At 42.6% G+C, this 18,954-nt stretch overlaps 2 protein-coding genes across 2 annotated transcripts in view; both read right to left on the reverse strand.

Annotated features, from left to right (window-relative positions):
* Positions 1 to 6,458, reverse strand: part of PROZ (protein Z, vitamin K dependent plasma glycoprotein) — a 10,729-nt gene extending 4,271 nt beyond the window's left edge. The window contains exons 1-7 of the mRNA XM_010728469.3: positions 6,292 to 6,458; positions 4,994 to 5,157; positions 4,306 to 4,330; positions 3,361 to 3,474; positions 2,487 to 2,618; positions 881 to 966; positions 671 to 794 (exon numbers count right to left, since the gene is read on the reverse strand). Coding sequence (XP_010726771.1) covers positions 671 to 794; positions 881 to 966; positions 2,487 to 2,618; positions 3,361 to 3,474; positions 4,306 to 4,330; positions 4,994 to 5,157; positions 6,292 to 6,358 — 712 coding nt within the window. The 5' untranslated portion in view covers positions 6,359 to 6,458. The remainder of the gene's footprint in view (positions 1 to 670; positions 795 to 880; positions 967 to 2,486; positions 2,619 to 3,360; positions 3,475 to 4,305; positions 4,331 to 4,993; positions 5,158 to 6,291) is intronic.
* Positions 6,459 to 9,465: 3,007 nt separating this feature from the next.
* LOC100549453 (coagulation factor X-like) lies at positions 9,466 to 16,063 on the reverse strand. Its single transcript, XM_003203209.4, has 5 exons — positions 15,939 to 16,063; positions 13,839 to 13,970; positions 12,728 to 12,891; positions 11,619 to 11,736; positions 9,466 to 10,390 (listed from the first exon to the last, which is right to left on the reverse strand). Exons 1-5 carry the CDS (start codon positions 16,012 to 16,014, stop codon positions 9,843 to 9,845), a joined length of 1,038 nt encoding a protein of 345 aa, XP_003203257.2. The 5' UTR covers positions 16,015 to 16,063; the 3' UTR covers positions 9,466 to 9,842.
* Positions 16,064 to 18,954: the final 2,891 nt, after the last annotated feature.

Here is an 18,954-nt window from a genome sequence, read left to right on the forward strand (position 1 = left end):
TGCTCTCTCACATAAAGAGCAACTCCACCACCCCGCCTAGCCAGCCGAATCACAGGAGATAAGGAGATAAGGATGTTATGGGAGACAGTATCAAATGCCTTGCTGAAATCAATAACCAGAGACTGGTATTTATTAAAATTACTTAAATTATTTAAATTACCAGAGACTTGATAACTACATGCACATTGGTAACAACTGCCTAGCTGTGCTGAGGAGTTTGTATGCTAGGGAAAGATACTCTTTCTTGAAATAGATGTGTTAAAGTTAATTAAGAATAACAGGTTGGCAGCCTTTCAATCTTGGTAGATGCATGCATAATTCAGAGGGGAAGGACAAATACCCAACAACAGAATTGAATTTGGGCATGAATAGTTTCTTTCCTTGGGGTGCAGAGCAAATGAACTCTAAATGAAGCTGGTTTAGCTTATCCTAGGTACTGAGCCAGCCCCTATGAGTTGCCCTTGAGAGGTACTTGTCTCTCTCCTTGGCTTGTAGAGAGGCATATCACAGCTATAGTTCTAACTTGATACTTAACTAAGGTGCTTAAATGAGATGGCAGTGCATATGTGTCCCAAAACAATGTTTTTGGGAAATTTCAGTAGGCAGAAATTTTAGTAAGCTGTTTTTAAAAGAAGCTGAAAAGTGCAAAAGAAAATGTTTGATCACCTACCAATGCCAACCCTGATTTTAAAATGGTTGTGCAGAAGGGCGCACTCTGCTGTAGTCAGTACAAAATTACTTTTTAGCAGCACTCCTCCACAGAAACCTTTCCCTTCTGAGTTTAGCAACAGGACCTAAGAAAACACAAAAAGAAGAAGATTATTAAATAGCACTGTCCACAGGAAGTTGAGTAATAGATTTCATGAACTGCTAGAAATACCTGCCAAGGAAATCGCTTGCCATGTTCCTTTGGGGTTTCGCTTATCAGATTATCACTGTCTTGAAGTCTGCCACATGCACATTGATCTAGCAAACAAACAAAAAAAGCAAACAAAAACCTCATGCTGCAACATTTCAAGACAAAAACTACCTGCATGTATGTTATTCTTTCCTCATAAAATGTAGGATTTGGGAAAAGGAGAATTTCTCAGCTGGTGAAAATCAGAATAATTAATTTAACTTCTGTTGCCTGATGGCTTAGAAATGACAACGAACAATTTGGTCATTGTGTTAGGCTTATGGTGACCAGATTTCACTGCCTGTCACTTAGAAACAGAGCTTCCAAAGAACAAAGCTTCCACTCCAGCCAACTGTCACCACAGGTTGTTTTCTCTTCTTCATATCCCGTATCTGAACTGCACCAAACACCTCACAGCTATGGCCTAATCTCAGCAGGGTAATTCTTGGCCTTCCTTTTGGAAGACTATAAGGGGGATGGACAATCAATGAACGTACAGACATTATAGTTATGAGGTATACCAGAGAGCTTGGCTATGTAGTTATTACACCAATGCAGAAAAGATAGGATGCTTACTCATATCCTGGGCTCACTTATGAAACTCCAGCAGAATGAATCTTCAGAAGAGATCCTTCCCCGCTGGCAGTCAGCTCTTAAATGGGTCTAGGAGAGGTGGAGCCAGGCTCCACCCCTTCCTGCAGCACAGGTGAATTGCCTTCACCTGTGCTCCCGTGGCTGACTCATTGCTCGCCTCAGGTGATCAATCAGAGGTTCAGGCTGTGATTCAGCAGTTCCCATACAGGGGACGTGCATACTTTTGTGTTCTGGTTCAGAGGGGGAACCTGCATTTCAAGTGAATCTCTCAGTTAATTTGCATTCACCACACTTTCTGCCACCTTGTGTCCTCATCTTGGATCACATAAACTGGATTCTGTTCAGGTGAAGCTGAATCAGAAGTAAGCCCCTGTAACCATGTGCTCTTACAGTTAATGATGTTTAGCCCTCATTACCAAACTAGGGATAGTCTGAAATAAAACCCATCTGAGTTGAGCACTTGGTGTGAACATTAAATTTTCATCAAAAGCCACAGATCGTATTTGGCTGTCCTACTTGCTAATAAAGACAGGGACTAAGCGTACTACTTTGTTTTTAGTAGACCTTGCATATAGGAGAATGAGGTTGAATGAGGTACTTAGACTGAATGCAACAATGAAGAGAGCTACCAGTTCAAAGTAACATGGCAGCAAGTTCTGCCTTTCATTTATCATACCATCACATGCCTGATCCAAATCAACTGAACCTCATTCCCAAACAGGCAGGTCATCAGTTACCTTTTACTGAGGTTAAATAAGTGTGGGAAGGAGTGGAAAACCTCTTGTAACACTGGGTAGAGTGATGCAAGCACTCTCTGCACGCTCATGTTTAAATGTTCAGATCAAGTACTGCTTCTTTTACTGCTGCTTGTGCATCTTCGTGGTGGTCCTTAGATTCCTCCTTTTTCTCTCCCCAGTTTGAGAGGTTTCAGTAATGTTTGTGTCCACCCAAGCACCAAGCATGGGTCCTCTTTAACTTCCATGCTCACACTTACCTAATGGGATGCATTGTTTTTTGTCCTTCCCGAGCTCATAGCCATCAGCACAGGAGCAATAGTAGGAATTCCTTCCTGGGTAGCAGAAGTGCTGACATCCTTCTTTTCCTTGGTGTCGGCATTCATTTTTAGCTGAATGGAGCAGACAGAGAAAAAGCCTTAGTAAACAAGAGTTAGGCTTTGCACATGAACCTGTAAAGGATGCTGTAGGTTTCTCTACTCATTTAAGGAAAACACTAAGAAGCTGCACCAGAGTGGCTTTCTGCACTTTTTCAAAAGGCAGGTGTTGTGTAAGGAAGAAAAAGGCTGCAGATTTCTGCTTTCCAACTTAGGCAAATTTATAGTTCTTATTTTTCATGTTTGCGCTAAGAAAGTTAAAACTAATTAATAAAAATTAAAACTAGCAGGAAAAAATAAAGGAAAGGAGAATTAATCTTCCTTGAAACATAGCCAGTTTTTTATGGATGAGCAAACACTTAACCTTCAGTGCAAAGCAACAGGAAGAGGTTTCGGTGCTGGATCTAGCCCACAGGCAGAGAAGCAGCAAGGAAATCTGTACTCAGCGTGGTTCTTGGTGGCTCCTGTGGAACAGGTGCTGCTCCCCAGGGGACCGCAGAGAAGGGCCCTGCTGTGCAGAAATACTGACCTCAGGGCTGAGAACCAAAACCTGGCGGAGGTGAACATGAAGATCTGGTCTGATGTAGTAGTATCTGATAACCATTAGGCATGCAGTGGGGTAGCATTGCGAACTGTGGCTTAGCATAGGTAAGGATACATAGGTTGAACATCTCAGCTGGAAGAGCATCAGGAAATAGTGCATGTTAACCCCACGCTGTGGTGGGTCCAAGCCTGTGTCCTGGCAGCAATGCCTCACCGAAGGCGCAGTCCTCCCCCTCGAAGCCCGCGGTGCAGGTGCAGGTGTAGCCACGGATGCTGTCCTCGCACAGGCCACCGTGCTGGCATGGGCTGGAGGAACACCTCCAGCCACCTGGGGAAGGACAGCCAGATGTAGAAGGAGGTGGTGAAACACTCCCACCCCTGAGAGCTCAGCTGTAGGCAGATACTTCCTATATGGAGAGTCCTGAACAGCACCCGCTTGGAGTCAAGGAAAAGCAGTCCCACCCTCACAGGAAATTAATACCACCTCCCTTTCCACTATCTAAACCTCAGATTACAAAAGAATAAAAACTAATTAAAAAGAAATAAGCGAGAGAACTTTTTGGACATGCAGTGGTGAGGGAGGTGTGAAGTCTATTTGCCATATGTTGCTGCCCCAGGCCCTGTGCCCAGGGGGTGCCTGTCTGTATCACCTCATGTCAGTTCTGCAGGCTCATTTCTTTCCAGTCATCTCTTAAACACTCTAATGCTCAGCATACATTGAGCATTACACTTCTTTTCCCTTCCATACCCTGGTTGCTCTCTGTTAACACCACCCTGGACCATGGCTGCCACCACACCCCACAAGTCCACACTGTGGAAATGGCAGCCACAGACAGATGTAGCCACAAAAAGCAAAATGTCCTGCTCCCAGCTGACAGCCAGGGAGAGAAACAGCCTGCTTCCTATGATAGCATCTGCTCCCCTTCAGTTTACACGCACTCTGCAGTCTTAGCTATTTCTTCCTATCTATGACTTTTTAAATCCTTTCACATCAGCACTTTTCCTCTTGCTTTACTAAAGACATGACGAAACAGCAACTGAGTGTTTCTTTTTGAATAAGCTGCTGAAAACTCAAAAACAGCATAAGACTGATAAGACTGAAGCATAATGTTCAGGGCATGGCACCACTATGAGGAGAGAAATCAATAGACTAGCTTACCGTAGTAGTTATCCCAAAACATTTTCTGGAAAAAAAAAAGAAAAAAAGGGAGAGTTGGACTTCAGTTCTCAAATAACATCAATTTCCACGGGTACTTTGTAAAACAGAAGCATTACATGAGAGACTATACTGTCCCTTCCTTCCCAGAGGGAGCAGCCAGTGTCCCTCTATAGCCTGCTGCTCCTGATCTTGCCCTGAGGCAGTTGGACCACCAGTCCTACGGTTGTTTTTTCTTCTTCCCTGTATACACCATCTCTGCACAGATTCCTGTGTTAGAGAGCAGAGCGTCCAGCTGCACACTGCAGGGGACCTCTTGTACAGTGGCACTTGTGGCCATTGACCCCCAAATCCTCCTTCTGTAAGTCTTACTACTACTGTGGTTCTTCCCTTCATCCCAGCACCCCATTGCCCCTCCCAGTCCCCAAGGGATGTTGAGGCTGTATTTGTGTGTGTGTGTGGTCAGGATGGGATAACACCTGTGTGCTTTCCCAACACAAGATGCAGGACACATCAATTTCAGGAGGGGCTTTAAAAGTGTAGAAGATTTACACAGAGAAAAACCCAAATGGTGGAAGCAAGCTGCTGAAACTTGTAGTAAATAAAATAACAATAACAAATCAAAACAAAACAAAACAAAGTCACTAAGAAAATAGTTCTCCACACACACAAAGGATAACAAAATACTTACGAGCATTTCATCATTTTCAAATACTTCTCTTGCTTCCTCATGCGTGCATCTCTCCTCAAGGCATTCCCTTTCCAAACTGCCTTGCAAGACCTCCTCAAAACGCAGGGAGTTGGCACGTCGATGCCTCTTGATAACTTTGTTTGCATCAGCAGTTGATATAAACACTGAAACGATGTGTGAGGAGATGTTGATATTAGTACTTAGGCTATCCTTTATGATTTCACTTTAATTTTTTTTAAGATCTTATTAAGCTGCCAATTTTTATTGTGAAGAGAAATCCTTTGGATGATTCAGAGTTTCAGCCACAGTAAACTCCAAAAAAGGTCTGCTCCCTCAGCCCAAACCAGGCTGAGGAGTCACAGGGATGTAGCACCTCTTCTGGGGGTGCCTTGCTTATTCCCAGGCAGGCGGCATTTGGTACAGCTCCAAGCGGTGGATCTTAAAGACCCATGGTTGGGTGATGTGTTTTGTGGCTAGGCTTTGCTCTGCCATGGGTTTTACGGCTCTTTGGTCTCAGTAAAATTTGGAAAAATAATTTCTGAAAGGCTGACAGCTGAAGACATGAGAGAGATCAAACCTTGAAACTCCTATTTGCAATGATTCCACAACAGAACTCGCCTAGCAGGGGGAGGGCTGGGGTGGCACTTTCACCTTTGACATTAACTGGGACGTGGCCACGTGTGTCAGCGCGTGTTTGTCAGTTCTCCTGTACTCAGAAGGTAAATCCAATGGGGCAGGGACTGGCTTTGTTTGTTTGCTTGGTTGTTCTGCATTTTATACTTTCTTTGGGGACCCAAAGGTTGAAATTATCAATGATATTAGAATTGAAGAATATTAAAGGCAATACATAAAATATTCTGGAGTTCCTTAGTTACGCTTGTGAAGGCTTGCAAGCATGCAGCAGGCTCGCATGTGATATTAAGTAAGACAAATCTTCATGCTTTGAATTTCTAAAAGTTCTCTAGACCCCCACTGCACATTTGGACAAACCATGGAGGATGAATACAAAAAACATATATTTCTGACTTTTATTTTTATTACAGCAGCAAGTAGGAAAACAAAGTTCTCCTTACTATGCTAGTGACGGTATTACCAGATTACAATGCCTCAGTAACCTACTGTCATTTTTACTTAGGTATATGAAAAAAACAGCAAAAATGTACTGAAACATGGATAGCTGTTAGTGATGTCAGCCTGTGCTACAAGGCAAACATGACAGGAGGTACATAAACACCGGTATGTTTACAAGAGCAGGAGCACAAAGGAGAATGAAAGCCACGACAAAACAAAGGCCATACCTGTCTGCTCTGTCTGAAGGAAAAGGGCAGAGAGAAGAAACAACATTGTCCAAAAGCATCTTGCCATTGCTACTCTCTGCGATCAATGGTGGCTTGCCTGCATTCCTGCAGCTCTTCGGGGAAATGGCTCAACAGGAGATGGTTGAAGTTTAAAGTCCAGCTGCTCAAGAGAAAACAAAACCTCGGAGAGCAAAGCCCGGCCTCAAAGTCAACATATGGAAACCCTGAAAAAACCTGTTTGGTGGTTGAACAATGCCCCTTCTCTCATTGCAAGGGCTGAAGGCGAAGCATGCTTGGAAACCTCCAACTTTTGGATATTCCTCCTCCAGCCTTCAGATCTGTAACACAAAATGGGGCGAGTTGGACAGCATGAGAATTTCTTTGTGCCATAGCAAGGCACAGGCACAAACTTGGTGATGATTCCAGGATCAGTAGTGTGGCATGGCTGTTGTGCTCACCGACTCCATGTAACCTTTATTGCGGTAGCGCATGGAATGAGAGGATGGACGTGCTTCACTCTGCAGGTTTGGGGCAGCCCGGAGGAGAAAGTACTCTTTAATCTTAGTTAGAAACATAAGGAACACACCAATTTGAGCATATGTGAGTAAACCCTCAAATAAAACTTCACATCAATTGGAGTTTTAAAAATCAAGTTGGCTGTAGAGCCAGGCTGTCTCATCTCAGCACACTTACATGTGACCACTTGATGTCAGTACAGGGCTTTGCAGCAAATATATGCACACATCTGCAAGAATTAACTACTTTTTATACAAGCTTCTCACACTTTGCGAGTCTATGCCAATTAAAGGACTCCTGTTGGTATCAGATATTTATTCAAATTATGTTAAATTATTAAATTCTGAAGCAACACAGCTTCAGAAGCTATATTCTCCGTAGAGCTTAGTTCACAAGTTCATGTTTTCTTTTTAAACAAAACATGCCTTGAACATTTGTACGGACCACAGTGTACTCAATCCTTGTACAGCACCCACTTTGCCTTTTCTGTATTGACATTATTGCAACAGTTCTTACAAACTATTAAGGAACATAGGACAAAGGGAGGGGCTTAGAAAGGCAGTCCTTTTCTTGTGTGGTCCTTTAGGAAGAGCAACTGGAATTTCTTTTTCCATTTCCTTAAACATCCTGGCAAGAGGACGGATGCAGAGTTTATCAGCATGTCCAGCAGCCCTGTTTGCTGCAGGCCTGGCTGGCTATCAGCTGACTAACTCTGTCACTATCACACACTTTTGGGAAATGCACACACAGCTATGGAAAGGGGACAGCAATGATATTCCAGAAAACATTTCCCTTGCACTAAGCAAATAGAGAAAGCTGACGGCTGGGCTCACAGCCACATTTGTACCTGGGAAATCCTGCTGCTGAGCAGCATGAGGGCACTGTAGTTGGTTTGTAGACATTGGAGATGGTTCAAGGCTAAGGAGTGATGCGTGCTGCCCATGGCAGGAGCTGCTCCAGCCTCCACCTCCCTGGGGAACTGGGGGACAGGGAATGAGAAAGAACTGGCCAACGGGAAGCACATACTCTGCAAAGGATTAATGCTTAGTGCAGTTAAAATGAGTTATAATTCAGTCAAATGTCTGGACAGCAGCCAAGCAATGCTGTTCACCATCTGCAGGAAAAGAAAAAGCTTTTCTTGCTGTATCTGAAGGGCATCACCATTTCTAAAAGCGGGAGGGATTTGCACTTGTATTGGAGGAACATCAGCACTGCCTTTCTGTTTGGCTGCAGATTGCAGGACATCCGAGGGAGGAATGAAACCAAAGGAGATTTGATTCCCTCCAGGGGGTTCTGCACCCACAGGGGCTTTCCTTGAGATTGTGCAAGCCTTCTGACAGTCTGGCTGTGAAAACAGAAAACATCCTAGAGCTACTCTGACATCTCTGCAGTCAAGTGCTGACATTTTCTATTTCTGTTTCTAAAGATATCACAGGACTCTTCAGAACCCCTTACTAGGCTCAGTGTTCTTACCTTGAACTCAGCTCCTAAAGCCTCCCTGTACCATTTCTGCTCCTCTTTTTCCACCTGGTTCTCTTCTCAGGTGGCAGATGAGCAGCCCTGCAACTGAGTCCAGATGCTGTGTTTTATGGTGTCCCCGTGGCCATCCAGTCACTTCCTCTGCCACAGACTCAGCAGAAAGGCAACCCTGCCCTGAGATCAGTACAAAGCCACCACCTGGGAGCTTTCAGCTACATCCTAGCCAGATGGGACTAGGAGGTGGAAGTGGTTCCTACTGTACACCTGACTCCCAAGCCACAGGAGACACAGACTCTGTGGACTTGTGCTGCTGGATTACATTTAGAAGTTGACTTCGGTATACGTGACAGGAAAATAAAATATCCATCTGCAACAAAAGATTTGTGGCATTTGTAGGTGTTTATGGAAGAACCAAAGTAAATCCTCCAGAATAGCCTGAGTTACAACTCCATCCTCTCTCTGAAGACTTAGAAGATTGACAGAGGCAGAGCACCAGTAATGTGATGCGCGTCGTTGGTGCGTCTCTTGAGAACTGCAATTTTCTGTGCAATTAAGCAGTTGGATGAAACATCTCTGCAGACAGCATTTGTTCTCATGCACTGACACTCTTTTTAAAGTACATCACAGAGCATTTTATTTTTCCTGTAGGGACCCAAGTATCTTACAATCTAGTTCATCATTTTTATGTATCACTGAACTGAATAGTAGATCTTTGTTTTTCTCTCAGAATTAAAGTAAAGCAGACAGGGTACGTGTGGCTCAGCTGGCCTTAGAGTCAGACTTTTCCTATTCTTGGAAGAAAGTTTACCCTCACAGATTTAAAATCTCTTTGGTTGTTAAGAATTTAAATAGCACCTTACATAAATTATGACTTACAACAATATTGTCTTTTGTGGAGTATTAATACGTTTACTTTATTATAGACAAAATCATGACATTAGTAATTATGGTGAAAGAAGTATCTCAGAAGGACAGCAGGAGATTATCAGAACACCAGTGATGTTGGTAATTACAAGCAAGCTTTGCCAAATCAGTTAACTTAATATAACAAGGCACTGGTGTCAGTGACAAGCCCAATTCCTTAGACTCAAGTGTGGATACACAGTTGGTTTCCACTTTTTTCCAGATTTTAAGCAGTTTTTCCAGAGTCTTTAGAAATACTATCCTACTTTGATATTATTCTGTTCTGGGTTTATTTCTACAAAGCAAGTACTGCCACAGGAAAGTTGAGTTTAGTTGTAGCCTTTGAATGGGAGGTTTATCAGGCTGGGCAAATAGGTTTACTTGTACAGCCAAAGCCTCCTAGACAAGTTCAATCAACCATAGCATAAGCAAAAAGAACTCATAAATCATTGTATTTGAAGATGTGCCACTATTGTCCCAAACCAGCAAGTCCAAATACACCTTCTGAAAACCAGGCACGAGCTCATGAAGAAACAGATGGCATCTTGACAGAAGCGTTATCAGAATTACAGCAAGCATTTTACAAAGAGGAAAATATTATTTGGGGATGAAATTGATGGCTAAGGCAGTTGAGTTGATTAAACACCAAGCCATTAAGAGTTTTGTGTCAAAACACTTCTTACCCATGGCAGGAAATTTGATACTTTAGTGTATATTCCATATTTTCCTTGCCTCCCACACCCTTCTCCCCAGCTGATGATACCAGTAACAAAATAAGTGCCATTGTATTCAGTTACATGGGGGCCTCCTCCATCTCCTTGGCAGACATCTTGTCCATCTTTATTATAACCTGCACAGAACATGTTTCTTGTGACTAAATAATGAATAGCTTGCTTGCAAGTTTTCTTATCCACATAAGGGATTTGAAGAACTTTCATTCTTCTGACTGGCCGCGCGCGTTCATATGAGCTCCCAAAGCCACTGACAATTCCAAATGTTTGGTTCATCAGAACATCATTAGCAAAGTCTTCTTCTGGAAGGCATGCTGGGACAACATCCTCAGAAAATGTGATAGGTTCTTTTAATTTGATGAGGGCTATGTCACTATCATGGGTATCAAAATTAAACTCAGGATTTGAAATTATTTTTTCCACTGTGTGCAATGCAGTACTTGGTTCTTCCTTTTCTCTGTCCACCATCCCTGTGTCAGATTGTTAAAACAGTTGTTAACAAGATTATACCAGCAAGCCCAAACAGCACCTCAGTAAAAGATGGGACTAAAGTATCTTGTACTTGGAATAGATATTTGTACTGTACAAACAAAATAGAGCTGGTCTGTATTTTGATGCTGTAGCATTTTATACCAATTTTGATACCAAGCGCATTTAAAATTCAAAACTCTGCTATTGGAATGACAATCTCAGTGACAACGTTCATGTAAAGTTCTGGCTACTACAGTGCTACTCCTCATATACAAACAAAACCCCAGCATTGAAGAGTAGAACCTTGCCCCTGTTCTTTGTAGAGCAGCACAGTCAAACAGACTAAAACTGGAAACATTCATTGTCTTTAACTATTCTGCTCTATTCTAGAATTCTATTCTGCTCAAAAAATATAAGAACTTGTTTTATTTAATCTTCTCAACTTGTATGAAGACTCTTTAGGAATTAAATTGACAGCCACTAATGCTTATACAGGTTTTGAATTACTATTGTAGGACAAGTGGAAATGTTGTGACTCAGAATACTGTTTTCAGTGCCTAGAACATGTGACAAGCTACCTTTTTTTTCCCCCTTCATAAGTTACTATAATAAATAATGAAGGTAAGGTTTCCAGTACCCAACATTCTCAGATGTGCTGTCAAAACATTTGTTGTTAGCATCTGAATGCGGCATATGGAAGTCTTTAAGGTTTGGCCAGCACAAGGAATTGCATGAAGGTGTAACTTTAGACCAATTAACTAAATCTAAAATTAAACATGGAAGAACTTCTTTACAGTCACAGTGACAGAACACTAGAACAAGCTGCCCAGAGAGGTTGTGGAGTCTCTTCTGGAGATATTTAAGATCCATCCGGATGCTTGCCTGTGTGGCCTATAGTAGGGAACCTGCCTTAGCAAGGGGTTTGGGCTCAATGGTCTCTAGAGGTCTCTTCCAACACCTGCAACTCTGTGATTCTGTGAAATCAGCTCAGCATCACTTGCCCACATATTTTCCCAGTTCCTATTACAGACAAGCATGCTGGACCAAGCAAGGCTTAAAGAAACTGTCCATTCAACCAGTCTGAACATGAAACTCATTGCTGGCCAATAGACAAAATGAAGCAGTGAGATATCTGTGGATAGTTCAGTGTCTTGCACATAGACACTAAAAGACAGTTTTTTGGTAGCACTTATTTTTATAATAAGGGTCAAAATGACAGCAACTCACCAACAAGAACCCGTAATCCTGTAGAATTGTTAACGCAGTGAGCTGCAGTAAGTATAAAATACTCATTCAGAATTGTTCCCCCACAAATCCATTCACCATGCTTCTGTACTAGAACAGCCTGCCAAGAGAGGAAAAAGCATAAGTGCAAAATTATTTGTGCAGGGAAATCCTCAACAGCTAGTTTAGATTCAAGTACCTTTTTTAAAGAAGAAATTTTCATGTGTATTTTCTGTCAGCAGCATCCTTAATTCGGATGTAGTGAGCGTTACACTCAAGAAGTGTAAGCCACCACAGATGGAAACTTGACAAAAAGGACATTTTTCCTGGCTGAGAGTTGAGTTTGCATACTCAGTTATTATTATTTTCTAAACAAATTTGGTTAATATTCTAACAGCATTATTCCTCTCTGTTTTTTGTTTGACTTCAGTCACGGTCAAAACAAGAACTCCAGCCATCCTTTCAACACTGCTGTGCTGCAATCTGAGTAGCTGTGTGGTTGGCAGGGAAGGGTTCTGGGGAAAATGTGCTATGCTCTATGCTCAATGTCTGCCACCCTCCTTCTCTCCTAGCCTCTTCCTCTTAGCACATTCTTGATTTTGAAAACAGTCATATCTTCATTCATGGTACCTATGCAGAAACTAGTCATTCAAGAGGGAGGAACAACCAAATGTTGACACCAGCACAGACTCAGAGCACAGATTCCCCTCCCCACTGTCATCCGGGTATGCATCTTCACCCTCCTTCCCTGCTGCCAACACTCTCAGCATGGTTGCAAGCATGGCCATGAGCCCATAACTTCACTGTTTCCAAATGTCCTGCCAGTTAATTGCCACGGTGAGACCTATTTGTCCTACTAGTCACCATGCTATGTGGGAGCAGCATGGCAGGTTGAACCTGTTGCTTTGGCAAAGTGGTGAGCTATGCAGTGTTGCCCCTGTTTGTCTTCTATGCAACTAATAGACAGGGTCTATTCTGACCTATTAGATCTGCCTGCTTGGAGGAGCTGCAAGTCCTGCCTCAAGCTGAGCTACATCTCCATGGCAAGCAGAGATGAGGGGTATGGTGAAGTGTAAATGTTTTCCAGACCTCTTGAGAGTAAGGCACCTTACCTGCCATGGACATATGCTAGGTATACTGCCAGCCTCTTCTACTACCTCAGAGGAGTTACTTGGAGCCTCAGTGGTTTCCTCATTTTTAAGATGATCTTCTGAACTTGTAACATTTTCTTGGTCCACTTCATGATTTCTCTTAAATTTACCACACGGGAACTTAACTGCAAAGGCAAAACTGAGACACTAACACTTGGTGTCTGCATCTGATTGAGAATTTGGTGCACCTTTATTGACAGCAAGGATGACCCATATGTAACCCAATGCAAACCAGCTGTGAAGGCCCAGTTGCTGTTACCAGCCTTCACCTTAGCTCAGTACTGCCTTTCTTGCTGGTCTGGCAGAGCCCTCAGTGTAACAGCTTCATGGTCAGCAAAGTAAATCCAACTTTCAGTGCACCTCTTACTGTTCTTCACCACAAGAAGTGTCTCAAACTTGCTAGAACATGGGTTTTGCAGTCAAAGGCAGTCTTTAGATTTGTAGATGTGTATATACTGTGGGGGGAAATGGCTTGCAAGGAAACAGATTGCTTTCAGGGTGTCAAATCTTTGTGAAAATGAATGAAAATTAACTTAAGAGTTCAAGAAATACTCTTTGACAACAGCTGATACGATTGCTTTGATTGCAGTTGGATACTCAGGTATCCTTATCAGGGTTGGCTCTGCAATAATTTTCATGATATTTACAAAAACTTCACAAATGCAAAAGGGAAACAGACCAGGCTGGTTGAAAAATGAAATAAAAATTCCAGTTCTAAAACTTGCTCGTGGGTTCAGCAGTTCCAATGTATTTAGAAGTTAAACATCTTCTATTATTGGTATTGCTATTTTCATGTACATGTTGGAAGATGGGTTTTGCAGTCAGTTCTGAGAACGCACCCATTTGCACTATTTTGGCCACTGCACATCACTCAGAGTTGTACAATTTGATATTGGTTGGATTATCACCTTTTGCTAAAGAACTTTTCATTGATAACAAATCAAGCAAGCCAGATTCCAACAGTGAACATTATTCCTCATGCTGCAACAGCACTGCAATACATCAGCCCTTTCTAAATGCAGTAAAGCTGTGATGTGAGTCCAATAGAATGAACTTTAAGTGTGTTTCATACCTACAGGAACGCAGGTTTTGTTGTCATCATCCAGAGCATAGCCAGAAACACAGGAACATACCACTCCTTCATCTTCCTCTTTGCAGAACTGCGTGCAATTCCCATTGTTGACCTTGCATGTACTTGGTGTGACTGCAAAGGAGGCAAGCTTAGGGACAGGTTCTGTATTCATGCTGATTTCATAAAAGCACAAGCAGCTGTAAAATCTTGCTTGCAAGCATTATTCAAAACCCTCACCACTTTGTAATTCTGTGCAGTTCCTGCCAAAGGCCTCCAGTAATCACAAGTATAAAAATGAGCATTTTTAAGAAACCCATAAGCTGTTAACCAGACCACTATCATTTCACATCTTATGTTGGAATAGTTCCCCAGCTGTAACTTGCAGCTGAGGCTGAAATAATCTACAGTTAGAGGAACAGAGGGAGAATAAGAAATCAGCAACAACTTGACTATCAGTCCCTGGCACTACAAGCTCACAGGCTTACTGGGAAAAATCTTCCCTACAGTAACAGTGAGATAGCAAGGAGAGGTAAACCAGTCCTAAGAGAGGTGGTCTAGCCCTTCCTACAGGTTTGTAGGATTCCATAGCTCACTCATGCAGCTAACTCACTCCTAGATAGCCTTATAACAACTAAATGTATAACAACAATATCCATATAGAGTTTCCCACAGTGTGGCATGATCCCATTGATTCTTGTCTTCACTTTTTGTCTAGTGGAAACGGAGGCTACTTCAGTTCCTTCCTTGTTTTGTTACATATTTCAGAGACTCCCTTGATTATGCATTGTGGGGCTAAGGGAGAAATTTTGTTTTGCTCTTCTTGAATTACCTCCTATTTCTGTTGGACTACTGTACTGTTATTTTTACAAGATGGTCTTGAACTCTCATGTTGATTTATGGTAGTCTTTCATTCATAGCCAGCTATAAATATCAGGACTAAACACTCTCTCCTGCCCTTCATGTCAGTGGGGAAGATACTGAATAGCAGCTGTCCTAAGGCCACCTGTGTGGAGCCCTGCACCCTCTATCAGCTTTCCTTTGACACTGAAACACTGATTAGCACAGCCTCACAGCCTGATGTTCACCAACCTCTCTGCAGTTTCATCCAGATCATGCTTCTCTATTTGCTACGGTGAGAGTATTATATAAAATGATGTGGATGCATGGCATCTTTTGCAGCCTGTTATTCTGTCCCTGGGGAAAATGAGATTGGTGTGATATGATTTGTTTCTGACAGCTGCAACTCAGCAGTTTCTTTTCTTCTTGCTGAACACAAATAATCTGATACCTTAAGGAAGAAAGATTACCTTCACCAATGGGGAAGCATTCTCCTTGTTCTCTCTTTCTACACCCGTATTCTTAGGTCAGCGCTGGATTTTCATGTTTATCTTATTTTATTTAGGCCTTAGCTGTTCTGTTTTTGTGCCAGGATGTTTGCAATTCTTTTATGCTGAACCTCTGTGATTTGAACTAATTCTATTTTTTCTATGCTTCCTTTTGGAGGTCAAGTCTTGAAGCAGCTCATTATTTTAATTAATCCTCTTTTCCTTTTTTGACCTTGGGATAGTGTGACATGTAAATAAGCTTTTATTTTAATAGATATATCCACATATTTTCTCTCTTTCAAAGATACATTAATTTTATTCTCTTATTTCTCTTCTTTTCTGCCTTCATAATAAGCTCTGTCATTTTACAACGTGGAGTCCTGGTTCTTCTCTGCACTATTAAACACCATGGGTTCAGTTTGTCAGTAGCTTACAAATCAGCACCGATAATAAGTATCATTGAATTCTTACATCCCTTGAGGACATATGAACAGCACATCCTTTGTGCTGTCAGTTTGAAAGAAATGCATATTAATATATTAACCCTCACCTTAAAACCGACACAGGCCCTTCACACCAAAATGGTATTCTCCCAGTGACTCAGCCAAGAACATACTGTAATATACTGTATAACTGTAGCTTGCAAATGGGTAAGAAAGCAAATCTAACAAGTTTCCCTGTGGCACTCTGTTCTACAGAGTGCAAATGATGGCAAATAGTTACCTGTGCGGCTGAGGCAAAGCAGCACAAAGCCAAGTTAAAGTGAAGACTGCACCTGTTTGCAGCATCTGAAGGAAAAGGAGGACAACGGGAAGAAGCCACACTGCCGGACGGTGACCCATCACTGCCATCCTGTGAGCTCACTTGGTGTCTCTCCCTGGTTTTCCTGCAGGGCTCTGGAGCAGCTGCTAAATAAGAAGCACTGCAGAGCAAAGGTCGTTAACTCAGGAGAAAACAAAACTGCTAAGGGCAAAGCGTGGGCTCAGAGTCACCAAAGGACAATGTTAAAGCAGCAAAAGCCACTGTGTCACAGCAGTGCCACCCCGGCAGCTTGTAGGTGCCCCGTGACAGCAAAGTTCCACAAAGGCACCAGGCTGGACAGTACTTTCACAAATGCATCAATTTCCACCTGCTTTTGGACTTACATATATATTTATTGGCTAATGCCGCTCCATGGGGATAGCTGATGACAGAGCCTTGTGGTCTGAGGCTCTGACAACTCTGGATAATTCTTCAGCTGAAAATGAATTCCATCTGGACCCAGCCTCTGAAGCAGTGTGTTTCCTCACCATGCTGGAGGATATCACAAAGGCCTTCTTGCCCACCTTCATTCCTTACGGCAGTCTCATTGTGCTGCATTCTTTCTCATTTCTTAAGAAATTCCAACATTTCAGACTTCACCCAGAAAAAAACCTATCAGAGGCTTTTCCAGCCACAGAGATGGAAAGGTTTCCATGAGACCTCTTTGAACTTTCCTCACTGCAAATGGGCTGGACTCTTTTTACCTTCACCACAGACATGAATATCTGATTAGTTTCTGCTTCTCTACAGCAGGATGTTGTTTTTTTTTTCTCCCCACACGGAAGCTGTTGCTGTGTTTCTGCTCAGACCTTCCCTATTTTAAGTCTAAAGAAGCTTCATTTTTCTACTGAGATCCAGCACCTCATGTTCAACAGGCTCTTGCCCGGATACTTTATCTTGGACTAGGCCTGATAAATGCCCTAGCTTCTTATTCATAGATTGAATCACTTGGGTTGGAAAAGACCCTTAAGACCAAGCCCAATTGACCTGACACTATGAAGTCTCACCACTAAACCATATCCCTAAGGTCTATGTCTACATATCTCTTAAATACCTCCAGGGGTGGGAACTCCACCACCTCCCTGGGCTGCACATTCCACTGCCTGACCACCATTTCTGTGAAGAAATTCTTCCTGACATTCAATCTAAACCTCTTCTTGGGCAATTTGAGGCCATTTCCCCACATCCTGTCACCTGAGAAAAAGAAACTGACACTCTCTTTCCTGCAACCTCTATTCAGGTTATTGTAGAGAGCAAGGAAGTCTCTCCTCAGCCTCCTCTTCCCCAGACTAGGCAACTTCAGTTCTAAACGACCTCCATTCCAAATTCACTATATTATCTCTCTCTAAAGCTTCAGTGTGATTGCACTCTGCTTGCCATCCTTCTTTTCTACCATTTCTACTCAGCACTGCCTTTTTCTTGCAGGCCAAGAAAGACTGAGCACCTGAGGGTAGCTTTGAGCTTCCGCTTCCACCATTTGCCTCTTGCCTAATTCAGTAGTGACTGTTTGCCATGAGGAGTTCTTGCATTTTAAAATCCACCAGTTTGCACTGCTGCTGTGTGCTCTACCTCTTGCCTGACACCTTAGGACCTGTTTCAATTTTTTTAGGTGAAACTGGCCCAAAATAATTCATCGACGTAAACTAGTGTGCTTTTATTCTGTCTTTTCTTGCTGGCCCTAGAATTGGTTATGAGTCTTGATAGGAGACCAAGTAAAACACCATCAGCAAGGGAAAGATGCAAGCAGACATTTCACTCATGTCTTCTCAGTGCTGCTGCGGAGACAGCATTACAGAATAAGGAAGGAATATAAAAACCCTGTGCACTGTAGGCACCACACATGATTAAAGCTTGGTAAAAGATAAACTCTGATTGCAAAGCCCAAGGACAGTCTCTTGTACACTACAGAATAACAACACTTCCTCTCTTCCCAGCGTCAGCCACCTTTACCAGAGGGAGGTCCTCTCCTCAGCCATCCAAACACTTTACATACATAGTCCAGTCCAAGAGTTACTTCAGGCTTCGCTGATGCAGAACGATGCCATTAGCACAAGTACTTGTATGGAATTTGAGTAGCACTTGTGCCTGAGCACTTCCCTCTGCATGTTTCACCCTGATGGTGTATGGGGTGAATGTGGGACAAAGGGTTAGAAGGTACAGCGGACAGAAAAATTCATGGAACTAACATTGCTGAACAAACATTTAAATAACCCTGCTGTGATTTTATACAGGTGGAGATCATCAATCTAGGGTAAATGACCTGCAGTTCTTCATGTCTGCATTTTCTGCTGACTGCAGCAATACCTTGTAGCTGAGCAGAGCTGACTTTCTACTTTTTTAACCTGCCTTCCTCATAGCATCTGCTATATAAAACTAGCCAGTACCCACTCAAACCCTAAGAGATAAGTGGCAGGTGTCTGGCAAAGTTTAGTGTACCTCAGACAGCATAGGAGCATCATAGATCAGAGGACCCTTGGAAAATTCATCAGGATCGATAGGAAACTAGACTCGATACTGCATAATAAAAAGCTTGAGGAAATTGGGTTTGTTAAGCCAGGGAGAGTTGCATTTAGATATTTCAACAAGAAAAATTCTAGGTGGATATGACTAATTCTTAGCTGTGAGCATGCTAAAACACAGCAGCTTGTTGCCCAGAGGGGTAGCAACTTTGCCTTAAAAGCTTTCAAAACTTGACCAGACCCTGCACAAACTGATTACTCTTTGATGATAGCCTTGCTTTAAGCATGGGGTTGGACCAGACAGCTTTCACCCATCCCATCTACTGCAAATTATTCCATGACTTCTGTGATTAGAACTGCAGCTGAGAAGGTCTGAAGAATGTATGCAGGAACAGCACTCCATGTACATAAAACTGAGTGCTGAGCCACTGCTAATCATAAGGCAAGGGAAATGTGACGTGTTTGTTTGGAGACATGCACTCTTTCTTCACTTCCAAGTAAGACTCTGTCTTCATATATGTATAAACTGAC

This window comes from Meleagris gallopavo, chromosome 1 (genome assembly GCF_000146605.3).
Source record: "Meleagris gallopavo isolate NT-WF06-2002-E0010 breed Aviagen turkey brand Nicholas breeding stock chromosome 1, Turkey_5.1, whole genome shotgun sequence".
NCBI lineage: Eukaryota > Metazoa > Chordata > Aves > Galliformes > Phasianidae > Meleagris > Meleagris gallopavo.